Source organism: Siphateles boraxobius, unplaced genomic scaffold (assembly GCF_051911475.1).
Source record: "Siphateles boraxobius isolate OS27281-9 unplaced genomic scaffold, OSU_SipBor_1 1, whole genome shotgun sequence".
Lineage (NCBI taxonomy): Eukaryota > Metazoa > Chordata > Actinopteri > Cypriniformes > Leuciscidae > Siphateles > Siphateles boraxobius.
Window position 1 is genome coordinate 11,294,888 of NW_027508699.1, and position 23,119 is coordinate 11,318,006.

The window sequence follows — 23,119 nt, forward strand, 5'->3', positions numbered from 1 at the left end:
ACCACACAATAAATTATCCGATTAATCGTCAAAATAATCTACCGCTTACTCGATTACCAACATAATCGTTAGTGACAGCCCTAATATTTGCCAATTTTTACCTATATTATATTTATTAATCCAGCTTAACGTTTATTTTTAAATCTAATTACTGTTGATATAATACACACTAAAATTTATAAATATATTACATGGTTAATTCACATTGCATTAATAACTTGTACAACTTGAAAGTTAAAAAAATATTTATAAATGAATCTAGATTAGATAATACTTTAAAAGTATTTTTCATTGTTAGTTCATGGTACCTAATGCATTTATCAATGTTAATATGAAACCCGATAGTGGTATGTGTAAAATATTAAACCTATAAAGTGTTCTCCTTTATAACCGTGTGCTAATCTGAGATAGTGATGCAATGATGCAAACTCAGCTCTGTGTTCTGCTGTTATCTGATAGAACCATGACATCGTAAATTAGCTAAACCTGAGGTGAAACTTTGCCCTTCCTCTTTTAAAGACTACCATTGATTTTGACTGATTACCGATTTAGATTTTTCATTTAAATGAGTGTTTGGTAAAACCAACTCAGGGCTGTGATCATATGATATGATCAAACTAAGGGGTTTAACTAACCTGACAGAAAAACCAAACTTTTCCACCATAAACTACTTGAGTATTTTAAAAGGGATTGTAAACCAACAGATGCTGGAGTTTACATTGTACTCTGACAATGATATGGAGGTGGAAGATGGGATTGCACTAGTAAGTCACATAGGTTATTGTGTATATGCTCTGGATATATTTGTTAAGGTTTATGAACTAGATATAGCTCTAAACAAAGTCTAAGCGCAGCCCTTAAAGGTGATATGTGTAATTTCTGTTAAAATAGTTGATCCTATACAAGCTAAATTCTAACCAATCAATATTACACTTCATGTACACTTGCATTCTTGAATCCAGATGAAGTCTAAAAGCCCGTAGAGTCTACCATTTGTCATTTTAGGTTTCATAAGTGTGCTCACAAGCTCCTCCATTGTGGCCATCATGCACCCTTGATAAGAACTTCTGCCAAGCTCACAATGAGGCAGAAATGTCTACCAGACAGGCAAAGCACCAGTATGTCACAAATTGCTTAGGGGGCATAGGGTGCCATTTGGGACAGAGCCTATCTGTATTTGTTTGACTGACTAAAGTGAGATGGGAAGCCTGGAGACCTGATTGAAAGCTTTATTTTTGTGATTCCATTTTATGAGCTGATTTCTAAGTTGCATGTTTGCATGCAAACAGACATACATGGGTCACATATGCATTTACCTTCGATTGATGGGGCTTGATCCTGGGCGGAGTACAACATTTCTTTAAAAGCCTGTGGAGAAGAGAAGAGTATGAAACACCATTTCCAGAGGTCAGACAATTGGCTTTCATATTAGACAGCAGCATGTGACTGGCACTGCGCCTGTGCTGACTGACGAGGGAACCTCTGCCAGGATACAGACGGAGTGAGAAGAAAGACATGAGTTTTTGAGTACAGAAGAGGAAGCACTAAAACTAAAAGAACAATAGAGGAAATGGGTATTTTTAACTTTGTCTGAATCTCCTATAAGAAACACATCATGTCCTTTAAAAGAAGAAAAAAAGAAGGACAAAGCAATGGGGCAATTCGGCAGGGATGCACCATGTGATTGGCCAATATTCGTTTTGAATCTGAGATCAGATGTTTTTTTTTATTAAAACCCACAATTGCACATCACTTCAATTTTTTTTTAAATATAAATGTGTATGAATTGTAATATGCCCATTTTTGGGAGTAATCGCTGTATAGTTTAAAATGAAACTGCAAATTAGGGCTGCACAATCATGACAAACCCAAAAAGTGTTGATTATTTCCGATGATATTTTAATCACTACTATTAACGTTGATTAACAGAACTAGAATTCAACAACAGAAATTAGAAATCATAACAAATTAAAAAACATCATTTAGGCCTACTTAATTAATTGTTTTTGTGTGGTGAAACATTAGGCCAAATTATTCTTTACCTATTCTTTATAAGTACTTTAGCTAGACAGCCAATACAAACTGATAACCATTTCTGAATTAGTTTATTGCTGTTTTATGCATCAGAAAATCAAGACTGAAAAGGTGTCAAATACACAGAGAAATATGCCATAATGCTTGGTGAGCATTCGCGCAAACAGTCGGTTGTGTTTTAAAGGGTTAAATTACGTAGAAATATTTCACCATTAGTTAACCTTGAGAGCAGTAATAGTAAAAAACGTGCTAAAAGTTTCAGAGTTCCACATCTAATACTCAGCTATTTCATATGCAAAGATGCCAGCCAATCACAGCAGTGGGCGTTTACACTGAAGTCTCACTGCAGACACGTCCCTTCAGACAGAGCGATCAAATCAGAGGCTAAAATCAGTGTAGGACAAATGCCTTTTATTTCTAATTCATATTCATGCCTGCTTAAAGATGGATGTCCTAGGCTAGAACAATTTGCCTTAATCAGCAGAATGCTTTCCAATTAATATTAAGATTTTACTTAATATGAAAAACTACAATGATATTGTGGAACGAGGGTATTTTACTCGCCTTTATACGACGCACTAGGTGAAAGGTGATACAACGCAGTGGAGATACAGTGAGAAGTGAGAGAGGCAGTAACTTTGCCAGTGGAACTCAAATCAATAACAACATATCAATATTCGGCTTGCTCTATATTAGTTGTTATGCCTCATCGTTACATCACAATATATTGACAGGGAAACAATTGCTGCCCATCAAGCTCCTCTAACTCATCAAATGATATTGTGCCCAGGTGTTCATGATATCCCAAAAATATTTTTCTTCTTGGAATATTTAGTGGGAACACGCTACTCTCACTATTTAGGGCTGCTACAATCATAGAGTTTCCTACTCAACTGGTTTATTTAAGCCATTAATGGACTAGTCGCATGTTTATGATATTAATTCAATTACTTAAATATGTCCCGGGTGGGGTAATAATTTAGCTTCCACACTCCGCATGAACAACATTTGTATATGCAATAATAGCTCATACGTATAGTATCTGGATTAACGTTATAGCAAGCTACCATGTAAAATGGCTAACGCTAGACTACTACTGGCATGTTTCAAATGATAGATCAAGTTTGAGGTTGATTAATGATAGGTGAACGTTTGCCTGCAGAGTTTGCAGATCACTTTTTTGGGGTTATTCTTAACCCTCTGAAAATTATCCACAGTTTGGATCTTCTGTCTGACATAATTATAACAGGCCGTGTTAACAATATGTTCGTACTGGACTGCATGACTTCACTTCCTGTTGAGGTTTTTTTTCTGCAACAAATTAAAATGTGGTTGACCAAACCTCTTCTCATCATCTAACGTTTGGTCGACTATTAGGGGGCAGCACTACTATTCATACAAAAAATGGCATAGAACAGTGCATAAGCACTGTGATGGAGAACGGAAAACAAAACAAAAAAACCGTGGTGTTGGAGCAGAGCGATAATAGAACGCTTTGACTGCTCAAATATTGCACAAAAAAACAATGTTGTTCAAAAAGTGATGTACAAGTTACAAGCAAAGGCCGTTCGGCAGTATACAGTACAGTCAAGTCTGCTGCAAAAACAAAATCCTGTAAGAAAACATGAGCTAAGAGAGATCGTGGCCTTGACAGCAGCATCAGGGATGTTTACTTGTTCTACCAGCAGGCCAGCATTCACCACATTACCATGACGGAGAAAAAGGTCCTTGCCTCTAGTTTTGACTTCAGCAGGCTCTTTGAAAGAGCAATTTGAGTGCTTGTGCACTATTCTATGTCGTATTGTAGTAGAAATAGTGTGAGTAGTGTTTTCACACTGAAAATTCCCCCCCAAAAAAGTGCACTAGATACTCACATGATGCACTTCATTAACCGGAAAAAGTATGGAATATTCAGGGCTCCAGACTGCGACGATTTTTCCTGCCGGTGCGACCAAAATTTGATATGAGTCGCGCTGACACGACTACAACGTTGCCCAGCATCAAATGGCAAACAAAATGAAAGCGGATGAAACTGCGCTACTCATTTGTGCTTCACGGACTGTTTATTACTTCGGATCAGTAATAGACAGTGCAGCGCCGCGAGCTAGGCCTACTCGCCAGTCGAGGGCTGATCCCAATCACGCCACACCGTTACTACAGCGCTGGGAGATCCAGTGAAGAAATCCATTGAATTCGCCACAGAATTAATAATATTCCTGCGAGATCCAATGAGAAACATTCAGATTCGGCGCAGAGTTGTCTGTGGAAACCAGGAGAAACATTGTGCCATGAACGCACAAATTATAGAAGGCTTTAAGTCCACAGATCAGCAACATTCACCATGTATTTAATGTAGTAACACTAACAGTAACTATGGTATTGTGGAAGAAATAGTCAAACGCTTACAAGTACTACATTTTTCCAGCATTTCAAAACTATATCAAATTTCATAAAACTAAACGTTTCAAGATGTAGGAAAACTTGCACTTATTATTTAAAAAAAGGATGTAATTACCATTGTAACCATTAGGTGGCTGCAGAGCTATTTATTAGCTATTTTCACTCCCTAATATCAATTTTTTCACTTGTTTTGCTTTTGAATTAATATTAAGACATTACGAATGCTAATAATTGAAGTTATCTACACCTCAAATTAAGCTTAGTGCTTTATTGTCAGCCCCTCAGTGCTACCAAATACTTTATGTAGAACTCAGTGGCTCCGGTGTTGCTGCCCTCAAATGTTAGTCTGGATTGGAGCCCTGTGAGCTTAAAATAACACTGCACATTGTAGGCTAATTTATGTACGTTCATGTCTATTTATTACCAAGACATTTGTCAGTAATACAGTCCAAATGAGGGTAAATTTGAATAACTGAGTTGCAGGTTGATTTTAAGGTGTGCCCCTAAATTTTATGCCTTTTGCTCCTAAAAAAATCAGTTAGGGGCTACAGCGCTCCTAGATAAAACAGTTAGTCTGGAGTCCTGTATTGTGTCATTAGGGTCACAACTTTCCTCTCACTTCTCTTTCCGAGCGCCAGGAATCATGTGATAGCCCACACAAAACACGGAAATCAGCATAAAATGCTCATATCTCTAAATAAGCTGACATCAGCTTTGTTAAGACTGTGTGACACAAAAAAGGGTCACAGAACATAACAAACCAACACATTCATAGTCCAGCCACAGTAGGCAAAACAAATTGTCCTCAAGATCAAAACGAAGGCGGGTGAGAGAGCATGATGAAGTCTAAGTGTGGCGTAGATAGCAAATCCTTCACCAGTTGATTTTCCGCCATCATTTATATTTGATTTAAGCATACAATCTCAAACACTCCCTCGCAAACACAATCCGTGTTGTACCACTCTCAAAAAGGGATGATGACTAATTAATTAGCGAATGTCCAAGAGGAAGGCAATAATCTCATTATGTGTAGGCCATTAAACCCTGAAGGAGCAGCAGTACACTAAAGCCCTGTCAACTCTAACCCAGTCCACTGTCGGAGACAAAGAAAACTGCCTCGTATGCTCTCATGTGAAATAATACAATTATTTAGTCTGCTAAGCATTGCCATTTGAAGCTCTGTATCACCATCATATATGTTTGTTATGAGAGAATGTCTGCTGTAGGTAAATAGTACAGACCTGAAAATCAAGATGGATAAAAACTGCAAGGCAATGTCGAAAAAATGAAAATATGTTTTATGCATTAAGTAGAGATAAAACATTTAGGTTTTCAATACTATTCATCTAACACAATGCTAGATTTTGGTAATTAGTATGAGCTTGATTTACTTGTTCACTCTATTCATTCTCAAATAATTAAAAAGTATATAAAACTATATAAAATATATAAAAGTTTAACCAATACTCCTTAATGTAATAATGTTTTATAAATCATAATATTAATAATACATTAGTTATATTTCCAGATCTGAAGCAAAAACATAATTTTATGTCCAAGCTAAGTGATTAGAGAGATTTTTGTTTACGTTACAGTAAATTACATCCCGGAATTGAGTGGATTAACGTTAGCGGGTAACTTGACGTTATTCGTTTGATGAACTTGAAATTATCTTCTAGTCCATCAATTGGTTTAGAAATGTTCTATAATAACTATATTAATAAAGCTAAAAACGAGAAGTGCGAAACATATCTGGACTCATTCACCTGCATCCCTGCTGCTCATAAAGACTCACATTAGCTCTAAAGGCTATCAGCTGTTAGCTTTCAGTTACAGACTAACCCTGAACAGATATTACAGTTATTAATCACACAAATCCATATTTAAGCATATCTTTCGTTTAAATGTTACATTATAATGCAGGTGACTTTTTTTCGACAGCTTCAATGAGCTGAAGGGAAACTGTCGGATGTAAAATAGCTCAACGTTGCTTTTCTTCATCTCTTACCTCATATTGAATGTATTGTTTCCTCCACTCCGGGGTGATGTGGGCAGATAGATGCTCGGTAAATTTCATTTTTATGAATTTTCTTGGTGTTTTTTGTCTGAGGAGAGTATCGCGCTGCTGGAAAATTACCAGTGAATCATCGCGAGCAGAAAATCACCCTCAGATTAACGGCTGTTTTTCGCTGCTTCACGAGACACATTTTCAGGGGAAATATTGCGATATTTTCAGACAGCCGACCCCAGTGTTTCTCATTATCCCGTTCAGGTGATTTTTCAAGTACTGCGGGACGCTGATAGCAGTGGTTTATAGGGCTGCAGGAGCTCCAGACAGGGGTCTTTTCTGCCTGACATCTGAGGCTGAAGCTCCAGCGGCAGCCATCATTGTCGGAGAATGACGTCACGGCACGTCACCGCACAGAGGATGTTTTCCAGTTCGCGGTATGACCACTCATGCCTCTTAAAATAATTACCGTGAATTATGTAAGTGCGAAATTAAGGGCAGGTTATTCTTAACAAACGGTAAAACAGTTTCTCATCGGATGAAAGTGCATCAGAACTGGCGTCACGTGAAACAGCTTGTTTATCATTGATAGTTCGTTACAGCGTATCTAGGCTGAGTGATGTTTCTCAACCGAGTCCAAGGCTCAATCTACAAAGCAGAACAGCCTTGTTATATTGCTGTGCTCTGTGCTGTCCACTCACCTATCACTCTACTCATTAAAGATCAGTTTTATCCGTTAAATTGAAATGTTTATGTATCATGTATTAATTCGTTAATTCATTCATTAATGTTATTGTTGATCAAATCTGAGAAACAATTAAATATTCATAAAAGGATCAGATCTGAAAAAAGGTTGATCCTAAATCTCCTTATTATATCCTGAGATGTTACTGGTTATTCACATGATTATAGAAACATTTCCAACATTTTTTTTTACAACATGATATTTCCCAGATCCCCTGATATTTCCCAGATCGAGCTCAAAATATCAACAGAAAAAATGTAGAAATATTTCATACGGAAATAATATTCCATCCCCCCATGAAGAATCATTCCTTTCCAATAAGTCAGCAAATATGTATTTTATAATAAACAACAACAGCAAAATGAACAGAAAGCACTGAAAAAAGGCACAAAATAACATTTTAAAATAATTACAAATATTATTCCCATATAATTTTTGTACCATTTAATATTTAATATGTATACAGGTCTATGTATGATTTTCTTATAAATATATACTGAAATTAGAAGGATATTGCTATTAAAATAAGCTGGACTTTTCTCACATCTCCGAATTTTTCTTAAGAGCTAAAAAAATCTAAGAGGGTTGAATGTGTGGTGAAAAGCTGCTCTGTACATCCGCATGGAATTAGTCATATTGTTCCATCAGTGTGCTGTGGATCTCCAGGAACGTGGGTCTTTCTCTGGCATTTCTCTTCCAGCAGTTGAGCATGAGGCTGTACACTGAATCAGGACAGCAGGCTGGCTTTGGCAGATAGACCTGAGGGGTTAAAAAACAGCTCAGCACTGACACCTTTTGTTTTTTCCAAGTTATTACATGGATTTTTCCTGACTCATCTTGCAGTGCTCGCTATTTTTAGGTATTGGAGGGTGGGGTGTGTTATATTTCGACTGTGGAAAGCGTAGACCCATAAAATGTTTGTCCAATCATTGCTTCCGGTCCAAATTGGGTCAATTTTAAATATAAAATGAAAAATAAAATACCACAAATAATAGTAGAATAATACAATGTGGGAAATTACAGATTTGTTAAGGGAATATTGTTATCAGATTAGTTCATATTTTTGTATTACTTTTTTTAATTCTGTAGGTCTCTGCTGGGCGATTTCCTAGATCTGTAAAGGTTAAAGCAGCCTTGCTGTACATGAAAACTATTTACACAGACACTGAAAGACTTGGCTTGTCATTATTATGATTACACGCATTGCAAGTCTCACCTGTTTGTTTTGGTCTCTAAAAAACTCGCCCTTGTTTTCGATCACCTGTTCATCTGTAAATTGGGCATACGGCTGCTCCTTGCACAGGGTTATAATCTCCCACAGGGTCACCCCGAATGCCCACACGTCACTGGCCATGGTGAACTTACCCTGTAGAAACACACACGGTCAAACAGATGCGAGTTTAAGGCGCCGCATTTTTGACTCCATCAGTCTTACCAGAAGGATGCTCTCCCAGGACATCCAGCGGATGGGGAGCACAGCTCGTCCCTGTATGCGGTAGTAATCTCCACGATACAGGTTTCGGCTCATGCCAAAGTCAGCGATCTTGATGGTGTTATTTGTGCCCACTAAACAGTTGCGTGTAGCGAGATCACGGTGAACAAAATTCAGAGATGACAGATACTTCATTCCAGAGGAAATCTGAGAGGCCATGTTGATCAGTTTCCTGTAGCTAGAGAGAAAAAGAAGACATTTACAGTACTTTATGCTAAATTTCCTTCTCATGAAACATACTATTATATGGCTTTTAAACACATGGAATAGTGCAGTATTCAAATCAACAACTCTTGAGTGTAGTGTTTGCCCTGAAAGAGGAACATTTAAAAGTGCATTTTTATATTGGTCCAATAGAAAATCATGGTTTCTGGTTTGTTCAGTTTGTCTAAAAGCTATTGACGCCCCCGATTAGGGGTGTAATGCTGTGTCACAATATATCGCAATACAAAAATGCAACAATGTGTATCATGATTCATGTATTGTGTATACCTGTATTGTTTATACCCAAAATAAAAAAAATTACTGTGTGAAAAAATTCAAGTTTACAGAGTTTTAGTGTGAGTACTACATTGAACTACTACAGGTGAAACTCGAAAAATGTTAATATTGTGCAAAAGTTATAATTTTTTTGATGATTATGGCTTACAGCTTATGAAACCCCAAATTCAAAATCTCAGAATTAGAATATTGCATGAAATCAAAAAAAAAAAGCATTTTAAATACAGAAATGTCAGCCCTCTGAAAAAGTATAATCATGCATAGTTATATATACTAAACATATTAGTTTCACCTTTTAATTTGAATTACTGAAATACATGAACTGTTGCACGATATTCAAATTTTTTGAGTTTTGTCCTACATTATTTTAAATTTATTTAGTCAGTAACAGAGTGCAAGCATATTCGTCTAAAATAATTCTATATTTTCAGCTTCAGAATCATGAATATTTTTATTCTGGTGTCTCTATTGTCCTGTGCATTGGGTTACCAGCACCAAGTCCAAGCTTATTCATTTACACAAACAATGTAATATCAAATGTAGCATTTTAATCAACAGTACATTTTTGTTAACCTTTTACCATATGTCTTGGAGTATCGCAATAATATCGTATCGTGAGTTCAGTATCGTGGTATGTATCGAATCGTGACAATGGTATCATTACACCCCAAATGAAAAGGAACAGTTTGGGGGTAGCGCATGTTATGTAATAAGATAACTTTTTACAGTTTTTTTCACTATTAATTATTCCTTTGAAATTTACAATAAAATATATGAGTTATTTTTTTCACATAAGTAACGCAAGTTACTTTTATTCTCCCATTTATTGACTGACACCTCGTCTGTGCAGATGTGTTCAAAAACAGATTCAGTATTCCTCAAAATGAATAAAAATAGTCAAAACCCGCAATAATCAAATATGCTAAATGCAAATATACTTTATGTATTTAATCTCACTTTATTAACCAATGTCTGCTGACCTTCAATGATCCAATTCAACCATATACTACTAAGCAAACATTATTTGATATAAACATCACGTCTGTTTTATTTTTTGTTTCTTTCTTCTCCTGTGTCCTATTCTTCTGAGATCCAAACGTTTGTCTGAGCTGCAGTACAGGCGTGAATTTGCTTGATCCTTTGAAGAGAATATTCCAGTCTTTATTTATACTAAGTAAACTAAATTAAACATTGACTAGCAAAATGTTTTTTGTTTTATCTTAAGTGAAAATTCTACTTTCGTATTATAAGTCATTTAGCTTTTGTTTGTGGTGAAAATAAGGAAAAACGAAGAATGTGGACCTACGTTAAGTAAAATGTTTAGTGTCTTCAGAACATATATTGATTAAGTCTTTAAAACATATGTATGAATATTTTAGTCTTTGCAAAAATAAATGTTTTTTTTTTAAATTAAATAAAAATGTAAGGTTTAAATAAATCCATAGATATGATTTGAAATAATACTACTAATAATAATAATTTGGCTGTATCAAATTAGAGTTTTTTTTTTTTTACTTGGTCCAAAGAATTATTTTATTAATTTTCGTTCGGTCTGATATACCTGATGGTAGCCGAGTCACCGTCCTGAACTCCTTCATCCTGCAGCTCATGACGGGACAGGAACTGATTGAGGTCCCCGTTCTCCATGTACTCCGTGATCATGCACAGCGGATCGCTCTCAACGCACACCGCCAACAGGCGAATGATGTTCGGGTCTCTTAATCGCGAGATGATCCTGATCTCTTTCAAGAAGTCGTTCCTGAAAATGTAGATTTCCTTGAGGAAAGTTTAAACTGTCCTAAAATGGCTGGACAGCATCTGTAAAGCAAAAAAGCAGTGCTTCTCAGCAACAACAGGCACGTGACATCGATTGCGGGACACCTGCACCTGTGTGTTACCTCGCATTTTTGTTTGCGTCCTCTCTTAGAGTCTTGACTGCTACGAGCATTGGCTCATCATCACTGATGTCACCACAATGGTCCTTCATGAATTCCTGCATTCCCTCAGCTTCACACAGATGAACCTGCGGCAGGTATCAACACATATAACACATAACGTGACCAAGAATAGCTTTTTGCCGAAGAGAATTGTTCGCCAACCTCTCCAAATTGTCCTTCTCCAAGTTTCTCTTTAAAAGTCAGTCTCTCCCTCGGAAACTCCTCCAGAGCTCCGTCCCGTCCTGGAGATAAGGGCATGTTGACAACAGTGACGCGGTAACTGTGAGCCCCGGTGCTTTCTTGCTGGGTCACGATGTCTGCCTCTGCGTAGTGTGGGACCTCATCTGTAGGGTGGCCCGTAGAGGGTTCGGAAGTGGCATCGATCATTGCTGTAACACAATCATATGAACACACTGTAGGCATGTTATGTTGTTAAAGGGATAGTTCTTTCAAAAATAAAAAAAAAGCTGGGTAACACTTTAGTTTAAAGTCCAATTCTACGTGAGTAATGTGACGTACTGCTGATATTTATGCTACGCCCTGACGCACTACACTACTTCCGACCTCACAAGTTGCGTAAGTTGCGCTTTAGACGCAAGTAGACTGCATATGCCGTTTGACCGGGAACTAGAATTATACTTTGTCACATGTTAATTATTAATTTTTTTCTTACACAAACTCATCGCTTTGCTTCAGAAGGCCTTTTTTTAATCCCTCGGAGCCGTGTGGAGTTTGTTTATGATGGATGGATTCACTTTTTTGAGCTTCAAACTGTTGGTTGCAATTCACTGCCATTATAAAGCTCGAAAGAAAGGAAAGAAGAAAGTCATATTCACCTATGATGGCTTGAGGGTGATTAAATCATGGGGAAATTTTCATTTTAAAGTGAACTACTCCTTTAATGCCTCCCATACAGCAACATAATGTCGGCCCAGATCCGGCCCACATCTGGTACACGTGGATTCCACACGGTCCAGATGTGGGCCAGATCTGGGATAACACTATGTTGCTGTCTAGGTATTCTGCATAACCATATTCTACATCCCTTAAAGGTGCACGGTGTAATATTTAGGTGGATCCGTTGACCGAAATGCAATTTCATATACGTAACTATCTTTTCATTGGTGTATAAAGACCTTACATAATGAACTGTTATGTTTTTATTACTTATTTCTTATTTAGAATGAGCCAATTCTAGCTACCTACATTGAAATAGCCATTTCCCCTTACATTGGAATAGCCATTTTGCGCCAACATGATTCTACAGGAGCCCTAAACGGACAAGTGTGTATCGTCACCATGTTGTTCTTCGTGCAAAGAAGCTAGCTAAAGTTAGCGAAAAAAACACTGACACAATGATGAACAAGTGACAATAATATTCGCAATAACATAATTTTACTGAATAATCAAGTAAACCTAATTTCTTAATTTATCTTTATAAAGAAACCTCATTGCTTAACTGGCTACTCTCTGCTGTCTCAGACGTCGACATCACTTCCTGTCGGCCACCGTAACTTCTGTTGGTTGCAATTCGTAACCTCACCACTAGATGCTGCTAAAAATTACACAGTGAACCTTTAATGTTACCCAATTCCTAAACTTAACATTTTACAAACCTTTAGTACATTTACTAACTATTAATAAGCCGTAAATATAAGTTTATTGAGGCAAAGGTTGTAGTTAATAGTTAGTTAATAGTGAGAATTGGACTCTAATCTAAAGTGTGACCAAAATCTGTCATCATGTCAGCTAAATGAATAAATGTAAATGTCCTTCCAAATCTCAAAAAAAAAAAAAAAAAAATCCCACTAAGGAATACACAAGAGTGCACTATTATTCAAAAGTTTGGGCTCTGAAATATTTTTCGTATTTATTTGATCAAAAAATTATCTAAAAAGAGTAATATTGTGAAATATTATTACAATGTCTTTTTACTATCACTTTTCGCAATAAATTGTATGCTTTCTTATAAAAAAATGTATTAATGTCTTTAAAAAAAAAGCTAACTGACCCCAACTTTTGAACAGTACTGTAATTTTTGAAGAATCTTAATAGAGCTGTTTGCAGCATAAAACTAGCCCATTCAACTCCAACTCTTCTAAAGCCAAAATATAGCTTTAGCTATAGCTTTGATGACAGGTTTGATGTTAATGATGTTAAAGATGTTTGGCTAAGAGGAAAAAAAACATGTCTGGTGACGTCATTTATGTCCAGCCTCTCATGAAACATGGAATTGAGAGATTTCAGTGAATAACGCCCTAAATTTCGGGCTGTTCATCAAAGCAATTTTATATCTTTTCAGAGCACTTGGAATATAGCACTGAAGTCAGTTGAATACTTTCATGGTGATTTTGGTGTTTTTTGTCCAGACAGACAAGGCCACTCTGAACTGTCATTGTATTGAAAACCACTTTGTGAAGATCTTGTTCCACTGAAAACATAACAGCATTTGAGTTTAGAATTACATGAAAATGGGTAAATACTAATAGGGATAGTTTGCACACACACACACACACACACACACACACACACACACACACACACACACACACACACACACACACACACACACACACACACACACACACACACACACACAATTATTATTATTAATAATAATAAATAAAAGTTATGTCATTATTATTATTATTATTATGTTAAAATTATTATATAACTCTCAGGTCATTCCAAACCTGTATGACTCTTTCTTCTACAAAACACAAAAGAAGATATTTTGAAAAATGTACCACACTGGAACCAAACCACACTGGAGCTCATCGACTTCAACTGTATGGAGAATTTTTTTTTTCTTCAAAATAGTGTCTCCATGTGTTCCAGGGGAAAAAAAGATCTTACAGGTTTGGTGTGACATGAGGGTGAGTAAATGATGACAGAATTTTCCGTTTTGGCTAAAATTTTCCTACATACACATAATGAACATATAATGAGCTAGAATGAATAGAAACAAAAAATCCATGAATCTTGAACAATGAGCAGCCCTAACCAAGGTTTTCCGTAGCCTGAAATTCTGGTAGTTTCCGTAAAAGTTGGGATGGCTCCTGATAGTCAGATCCCATGGGGAAAATCCTTTCATATGTGGAACTGGATTCAAAATCACTGGACACAGAAGAGTGACGGTGTGCGAACGCCTCTCTCTGAACAGAAAGACGCACAGTCAGCTCATCATCCAGCATACGCCGAGAGGCCTGTAAATGTTACAAACATGTTACATCAATAACCACAAACTGACAAGGTGAATCTTACTGTATTGTCATGACATGCACCTTTCTATTGCAAAATATTACCAATATTCATTTTATGCACAGCAAATGTACAGCAGGCTTCAAACTCAAATGTATACAGTTGAGGTTGACGTTGAAGATGATGATCTTACCTTCTCAATCATCTTCTGCCAGACCTGCCGCCATAGTATGATTATTATGATGGCCAACAGAATAACAATAATGGCCACCAAACAGCCTATTAGGATCCGTGTGTGGCTGTCATCAGTTTTGTGGGTGGGATCATCCGCTGAAGAATATTAAGCGTGGAAAAGATGAACCAAATGTTTATATTTCACAGAATCAAATGTTCTGTGCAAATGGACATCCTTTCATAAAGCTAATTATTAGTGTTCCAATGATTCTATAAAAAGTCAACGATATGATTTCTCACATTCATATACATTTTTGTTTGTTTTGTTTTTACATTTTATTATGCTGCAGCATTATACTACAACTCATCTTGATCTTGTGTATAAAAATGTTTTTTTTCATTTAAATGTATCTGGCCATTGCATGAAGTAATGAACATCGGGGGGGCGCTGTTGCCCGCAAATTCAAATTGTACTGTACAACTGTAACAACCAAATGACACCACAAAGAATTATGAATGGTAAGTAAAATAATTATACCATTTACCTGGATAAATACCTGGGGGTTGGTTACGTTTACGTGGAACAAGAGAGGTGTTGTACATCGCTGTATCTGAAAGATGAATTTGGGTAAAAGGCATTTTAAACTGTAGCAGTAGGCCTACTATATTTTTAGTAGACTATTAATATGCTAAAATGAAAAGGCCTAAAGAAAAAGTGAACAGATAAGAAAATTTGAACTAGAGATGAAAGAATGAAACCCCTATTACCTGACTGGAAAGCAATTTCACTGAACATCATCCAGATGCCATTGAATACAAAACGGCACTTAATTGCGCTGGCCATGCGGTTTCCAAGGGCAACCGTGACAAACCGAGCACTTGGACTGATGTTGTCCGCTTTCGGCTTGGACAACACAGGATTGGGCTCCCAGTCTGAATCCGAACGGAAGTAACACATGGCCTGTCGGAAGATTTTTACTCCCCATGTGTACATGTTGTTGCAGTGGACCTATTTAAACAGAAGGATATCCATTTAATACAAAATTATAATAATAATAATACATGCATACATACATATATATGCATGAAAAAGAAGTAGGCTAAGAAGTAGTAAATAATATTAATTTATTAATAATATCAATTTCTGTTGATCCTATGTTGTAATGGTCAACAAGTGAACCGAACATGTCCCCTCCCGGTCACCATACAAAAGATTATTACAACATAAAGATTTAAAATGTACTTTAAAGAAAACCTTTTAATTTGACATTATTACAAAGTGCACCTTTTAAAAGTGTACTTAAAAAAAACAGCAATGAAAGATTACTCTCTTTAAGTACACTTAAGTGGTCTTTCGTTTATTTAAGTACAGTTTTTAAGGGACATGTAGGTATTTCAGTAGATCAGACACACCTTCATTGATGTGAAATTTCTGACTCGGTCAAACTCAAATGTCATCTCCACTGAGCCACCAGAGAAACTAGCATTGGTCCAGCCCACATAGTCATAGCCAGGCCAGACACCGTACACCTGACTTTTAGTGAAGTCATCTAAACCCCAGCTTCCATCAGTGAGCTGCCCAAGACCTTCTGTCATCCTGAGAGAATAAGAACACCTTGTTGTTTAATTTGTGTGACATGGTGATATTTACGTTAGTGTTTAATGTGTGTGAGCATCTACCTGTAACTAATGGCTCCGTCATACACAGTGTCATTTAAGTGGATTTGTTGGCCTCTGGAATTCATCTGTTGGCCAGAAGGGGCGCTGTAGGATACCAGACCATCTGCAGCACAGACACTTTTTTTCCCTAACATTTCTTATGAAACATTTCTTTATGAAAATTTAAGCATAACATGAAACTATTTGTACAGTGTAACTGATGTATAGATTAATATATTTCCTTCATGTTCTTCTTCTCTATCTTTTTTATTTATTTATTTTAGTTTTTTTTCTCATTTGTATTCTGATGACATTGAATATATTGTTAATACATTTTGTATATGTTATACAAGTTGTATGTCATAAAAATGTAATCTCTGTATGTTTTGCGAAAAAACAAACAAAGTTAAAATAAATAAAATAAAATAAAGTAGAATTTTGAGCTGAATGCAGTAGGCCTATGCACGTCCCAGCCGGTTCGTCACTTATTTGGTTCCCCCGGAAACATTTCCGTTGTGTTCTGTATTTTGCAGTGCGTTTCTGTATTTGGTTGTGTTGTGAACTTTTGCAGGGCGTTTCTGTATTTGGTTGTGTTGTGAACTTTTGCAGGGCGTTTCTGTATTTGGTTGTGTTGTGAGTACTTGGAGCACATGAGTGTTGTGAAACTGTTGAAGATGTTTTCTTAATTTGCACGTGTTTTTTTTCTATTTGCATGTGTTTTTTTTTTTACTTGCATGCGTTTTTTACTATTTGCATGCGTTTTCTTAAGTTGCAGCACGTTGAGCTCTCTCGGCCACCGTACTATTGGGGTAAACAGATCACCCTCTCTTTATCATACTAGCGGGAGAAATATCAGTCCAAATAAAAGACCGAAATTAATTTTTTCACTTAGCCTACTAAATGTCTGACATTCAGGAAGAAAGAAACAATTGAACGACAAAAGGCTTAGTAAATGATTCATTTTTGGATGACTATTCCTTAAAGAGGCTGAATCAATCTCATAACGGTTTGACAGACATTCTACACTACACGTGAATGCAAATGCTTGTAGTTTTTTTTATGCATTGTTGCGATCAGACATTTTAGGTAAATCTATCACCCTTAGAGGTTTGTTAATGCCACAGCCTGCATTTAAGTACTTCCGCAAAGAATGTTTCTGACTTAGAAAGAACATAGTTTACCGAGCCATTCACAGCCGTAGAGCTCCACCCTCATGCACACAATCATAGAGGGGTCAGTCACAGGCACGAAACGCACAAAACGAGCAATAATTGGAGGCTCCAGGTCCTTGAGCACGACGTCATAGGCGTTATTGTTCCCTTCGATGATCTAAATAATTATGAGAACACACAGACCATGAAATCACATGAAACATTTCACAATAAACATCATTCTTTAAGGCTTCAAGTAGTTCACCCAGAAATAAATGTTTTGTCATCATTTACTCACCCTTGTGTAATTCCAAAAATACAGAGCCCTTAAAGGGACATGGATATAGGGCAAAAATCTTATTTCAACATGCATTTTTCTTCCTATCTCATTATTTCCATCCAAAACGTTTTACAAGCGAATGCAAACTTTCTTGGGAGAATGCAAAAATTTTGTGAGAGAAGCCTGAAGTATAGAAATATAATTTTTCCATAGAATAAAAATCAATGAAATGATTACAAAGGTAAGATTCTGGATTAAAAAAAGAGCTGGAGAGTGACATAACCAAACAGGGGTTGCCTACTATCCGGGTAGGCACACAGCAGTGAGTTGAACACACACCCGGAGCAGTGGGAAGTAGGGCTCCACGATTAATCGAAATGAAACCGCACGTGATTTGGCGAAGGCTTACGATTATTTTCTGCGCAGCTTGTCAGTGCAACACGGCTGATCGGTAGTAAATGCTGCTTCATCTGAAAGCCAGAGGGCGCTCTCACGCAGACACGCCAAATATGCCCCGCTGCAGAACACACGTCATTCCAGTAAATCCCTACTGGGCATCATACTATCACTGTAGCTGAATAAACAGAAGATTGAAACTCTTTGATTGATTAAACATGACTAATAAACTCACGACTGCCTTATTCTGTGAAAGAGGCCACACAATCTCACAGAAGGATGATCAACTAAGTGAGTTTGGAGTAAAAGTACGTTATTAAATATTGTCTTTTGTTGGCCAAGAGGTTCATAAATGCTTCTCATGTTTGGAAAGATGTTTGGCGCGACATACATAGTGTCGGTCCAGACCCGGGCCACATCTGGTGCATGTGGATACAACGCGTACTAGATGTGGGCCGACACTATTTTGCTGTCTGGGTTGTAATGTAGACATGCATTTTCTGTAAAGCTGCTTTGAAACAATATGGATTGTGAAAAGTGCTATACAAATAAATGCACAATGAATTGAATTGAAAAATCGTAGTCTCAATGGAATTGATAGAAATAAGACTGCCACCTTACCTGTCGACCTTGCCGGTCTCGCCAGGAGACCCAGCGGGTGCCGTCCCGGCTGTATTTAATCTTGTATCGCTGGGCAAACTCATTGCCCACTCCGTCTGCGTGCCGTCCCTGCGTGCCAACAAGAGTGAGAAAATGGAGAGTACGAAGGTCAATCTGCAGAAATTCTTTTAGACGGTCTGACTCAGCCATGATGTCCGGACACCAGGCCCCATCTCCATCATCAAAATCCAACCTGGAACAGAAAGGGATGCGGTTGAGAAAATAACTCCTATTTGTGTTTTCTGATCAGTTTTCAGTGAGAGATCAGAGTGTTGGATGTACCTGCCATATCGAGCTGCAGTGGACTCTGACCATTGGCTGGAAGCAGAAATATATTCATCCTGAATCTGGCCTCCAGTCATCCCAAGTGGGTACCTACATACAGCTACCACAGGATGACATTTAGGAAGGTTAAATGATACACATTGACAAAACAGGCTTTTTCCATGCATTTCATTGTGATTGTATTATCATTTATATACAACTTAAAAAAAATAGATGTTATTTTTATATTTTTACTTTAATTTTTAGTAATTTTCTTATGCATTTTTGTCATTTTTATTGGTTTCAGTTTTTGAATGTCTATAGTTTTTTATTATTTTTTAATTTATTAGATTTAATTTATTTAGTTTAATTATTAGGACTTCAAGTTAAACTAAAGGGATAGTTCACCCAAAAATTGAAATTCTGTCATAATTTACTCACCCTGATGTCATTCCAAACCTGTTAGACTTTTGTTCATCTTCGAAACACAAATGAAGATATTTAAATTAAATCTGAGAGATTTCTGTCCCTCCATTGACAAGCTACGCAACTACCCCTTTGACACTTCAAAAAGTTCATAAAGAGATCGTAAAACTAATCCATATGAATTTTTTATGGGGGCTGGGTGGAAATTTAGGGGGCTCAAGTCTTCCTAAAATGGGCCAAGTGACGCCTATGACTGTACTGTAAATAGCACAAACAGTCTCCCCTGAAAGAAACTAGACCTTTCTTGAATGCGAAATGATTTTTGGGTCAGCAGTAGTTTTGGGACTGAACGCATCACCTTTTTTGTATCATAAAGGGCTGTAGCTCTGCTCCGGAGCGGTGGTCACACAACCTCTACAACGTGAATCCACACCCTATAAGCAAATACCCAAAATACCATTCAACCCCATCCATGAGGCCTCAGCAGAAAACAGAGAGACTTTTATGTTCATGCCAGGACAAGCTCACCATGCACCAAGGGGCTTTCTCAGCTTTGAGTAGTACTTTCTCTTAAAACATATTTTAGGTTGAAATTTAAATTATATCTCTTGTTACCGTTGCTGCAAAGGAGTTGCATTTTTTTCTTTTTTGTCACAGTATTTACCAGTAAACACTTTCTCTAACGTTAATGTATGATTTCTGTTTTTTTTCTTTAGTTTCTACTTTTCTGTAACCATAAACTATAATTCGTTGAATGTTCTGGGAACCAGAAATAGTTTGCTGGGAGAAAGATTATTTCAAACTTTTGCCGTTTTCGTTCTATATATACAGTATATCCCAACACCACTGTAACTTAAGGCAGCAGTTCATAGGAATAGTGTAATGATAAATAGACTCCACTCTACAGGAGTACAAGTTGGAAAACTTAGTCAACCAGTGAATAAATACTTCATATCCCTCTAAATTTGATTTGTAAGCCTTGGCATTTAAACAGACACATTGGACGCCTAGCATACAGTAGCTTCCTCCATCCCCTACCTAACGTCAATGACATGCCTGTGGTGAAACACTATAATAAATCTAATGGGACATTTCAAATACTGTTAAATCAACAGTTTTTGGAAGTAAAAAAAATCTTATAATATACAGTGAAAAGTTTTGTACATTAGGGTTTTATGTTACATATTATGTTGTTAAAGTCAGCATGAAATCTAAATGGACAATTCTTGTTTTCTTCATGGAATATTGTCATATTTTTTTTATCGTTTAATTCAGGTGTCTTCGTACTCTTGAATCAAAATAACTTCCCCTTTCTCTTGCAGTGAGGGCAGGACCACCTGTCACTCACATGACATCAAAGCAATAGCAAACCACAACCATCCAATCAATTCACCATGGACAAAATCAAGTCCCGCCTAACATTATTTCTTTTCCGAGAAACCGTTTCATTCAAATATGTGTCACAATAGGGAAGAAAAGACTATGGCAACTTTTGTTTCATGATGACTTTAAATAATGTTTATTGTATTATTTATAATGTCATGTGTGTTACCCTGATGGTGTTTTGTATATGACATTTTGCACCTTCTGTATATTAGTATATACCTTATCTTGTGGAAAAGCTACTTTTGATGAGTTTTGATTTGGGTTCGGTTAGCATCATGTGGCTTTCTCTTTACCACCTGTGCTTTTTGGTGGTTGTCGCATTATAAAGATCAGAAAAAGAAAAGGTATTTTAGTTATTCAGCAAGTTATTTTATCATTATAGTAAATAAAAAAAAGAAATATATATATATATATATATATATATATATATATATATATATTGCTACCGTATTTTTACGGTACAGTTTTACGGTACTGACAACCACAACTGCCTTTGAAAAAAATATATGTTTCAGATGCAATTTCCTCTTGTTTTTCTCTTTGTTCTTTCATTATTTATTTACACATTGACACAACTGCTGGGGAAGTGATGCTGAACCAAGTTCTCCAAAAGTTTGTGAAAAATCATAGCTATTATTTTGATGAATTCACAGCACATTCGACAGAAACATTTTGCACAATATAATGGTATGAATTAAAAACTGTTCATCCTTTAATTTAGAAATTGTATTAATTATTCTGGATTTCACTCACCAGGGTTGACCTGTGAGTTCACAGGTCCAACCAGAAGCAGGACAGTAAGGTAGTGTCTCATTTGGAACATCTTATTGTATGATTGTAATTCCTGTAAACAAAATTAAAGTTAATTTAAGAAACTATTAAATACCATAATAGTGTAACTTTATAAGCAACGGTTGTTTCAGCATTAGGGCGAAGAAGGGCTTGTAATTATTTTAAAATAATTAGAAATGTTTACATATAATAGTTACTTATAATAATATATTTAATAATGTAATCAATACAATTAGATTACATTATACTAACATTTATCTGCATTACAATAGCCACATTCTTACATTTTTAATACTTAAAAATATCAAGACTTGTCAGAACATAAACCCACAAGATGAGGAACAAAACGGCTCTTGTAGGTGTGTTTGCCCTCAGGTCAGTAAGTTCTCCCGGTATACAAAGTCCACTATGTGAGTGGTGTTTATTTATGTTGCTTATGGCTCCAGTCAGATGCCTGTGGGAGAGCACTACTGTATTTACAGTCATGAGGTGGGGTGACCAATGGGAACTTGCTTCTTATGGAGCACAAAAGTCTACTACAATCATAAACACCAATGTGTGCAAATTCTTCTCTATATAAGCAGCTACATTATTTAACTGAATTAAAAAGTAAAGTTGACAGAAATTTACCAAATTTGACCTGGGAAATTTAGGTAAAAAAAAATACTGTAATTTATTTTTACTCATGGACAACAGTTGATTTAAACAAATATATATATTTTATATACTTTTTCCAAACACTGTCCAGAATTATTGGTATTAGTTCAAATGAATTACCAGCAAAGACTTCAAATCATGACTGATTTGTTCAGCATAGCCTATGAAACAAACTCATAATCTAATGTAATGAATCAAATGAAACATCCTACAAAACACAAGAGACACTTACCACTTTCTTTAGTCATAAACTCAAAGATCACTGCCTTTAAGCAAAACATAATCCTCCTCGTCTTCACGATCCATCCTGAGGGAAAATGAGAGGCTGGGGGAAGTGACCCTCATACAGGAGCAGAAATAAACAGAGAGAAAAAAAAGATACAGTCAGCACCATTCTGGGGAAAGTCCAAATAGCCCAGATTTCATCCACAGAAGGTTTTAATTATCACATGACCCTTTCACATAATAGTTCACTGTTTTCTCATCATATCATATATACATCAGTGTTATATATATATATATCAGTGTTATTTTAGTATTCATATACAATTATAGTTTTTGTTAATATTTTGAACATTTTATTTATAGTAATTTAAAAAAAATAAAAAATTCTGATTAAATTTGGTTATATTTTTTATTTAGTTTTGGTTGAGTTTATGGTATTGGATTTTTAATGCGATTTCTTCTACCTACAAGGATTGCAGCTTGGCTTTGCCTCTAGGCAGCAGAGTCTAGGAGTGTGGCTTCTTCTAAGGTGTTATATAAAGTTTGTAGCTTTGCAAGATGTTTGTGCTGTGGCAAGCTGGTCCTCTCTGCTCGCATTCAGAAGGTTTTACAGTTTGGACATGGGTTAAACCCTAGGCCCTTTAGTTAGTTATTTTAGTACTTCATCTAAACTAAAATGAGAAATGCTCACTCAGCAACTAGCTGAAATGTAAATGAAAGCTTTAGCATAA

The 23,119-nt window shown here is 36.3% G+C and overlaps 2 protein-coding genes across 2 annotated transcripts in view; both read right to left on the minus strand.

The window, feature by feature from the left end:
* The window catches only part of xpr1b (xenotropic and polytropic retrovirus receptor 1b), a 33,709-nt gene extending 26,875 nt beyond the window's left edge, over positions 1-6,834 (minus strand). The window contains exons 1-2 of the mRNA XM_077204953.1: positions 6,443-6,834; positions 1,317-1,368 (exon numbers count right to left, since the gene is read on the minus strand). Coding sequence (XP_077061068.1) covers positions 1,317-1,368; positions 6,443-6,511 — 121 coding nt within the window. The 5' untranslated portion in view covers positions 6,512-6,834. The remainder of the gene's footprint in view (positions 1-1,316; positions 1,369-6,442) is intronic.
* An 867-nt stretch (positions 6,835-7,701) lies between these two features.
* On the minus strand, positions 7,702-22,478 carry ddr2b (discoidin domain receptor tyrosine kinase 2b). The gene is made up of 17 exons (XM_077219283.1): positions 22,396-22,478; positions 21,468-21,558; positions 18,921-19,023; positions 18,600-18,831; positions 17,333-17,480; positions 16,173-16,275; positions 15,906-16,089; positions 15,261-15,501; positions 15,038-15,103; positions 14,512-14,648; positions 14,122-14,323; positions 11,280-11,506; positions 11,079-11,203; positions 10,742-10,939; positions 8,623-8,857; positions 8,404-8,553; positions 7,702-7,946 (listed from the first exon to the last, which is right to left on the minus strand). Exons 2-17 carry the CDS (start codon positions 21,535-21,537, stop codon positions 7,815-7,817), a joined length of 2,553 nt encoding a protein of 850 aa, XP_077075398.1. The 5' UTR covers positions 21,538-21,558; positions 22,396-22,478; the 3' UTR covers positions 7,702-7,814.
* Positions 22,479-23,119: the final 641 nt, after the last annotated feature.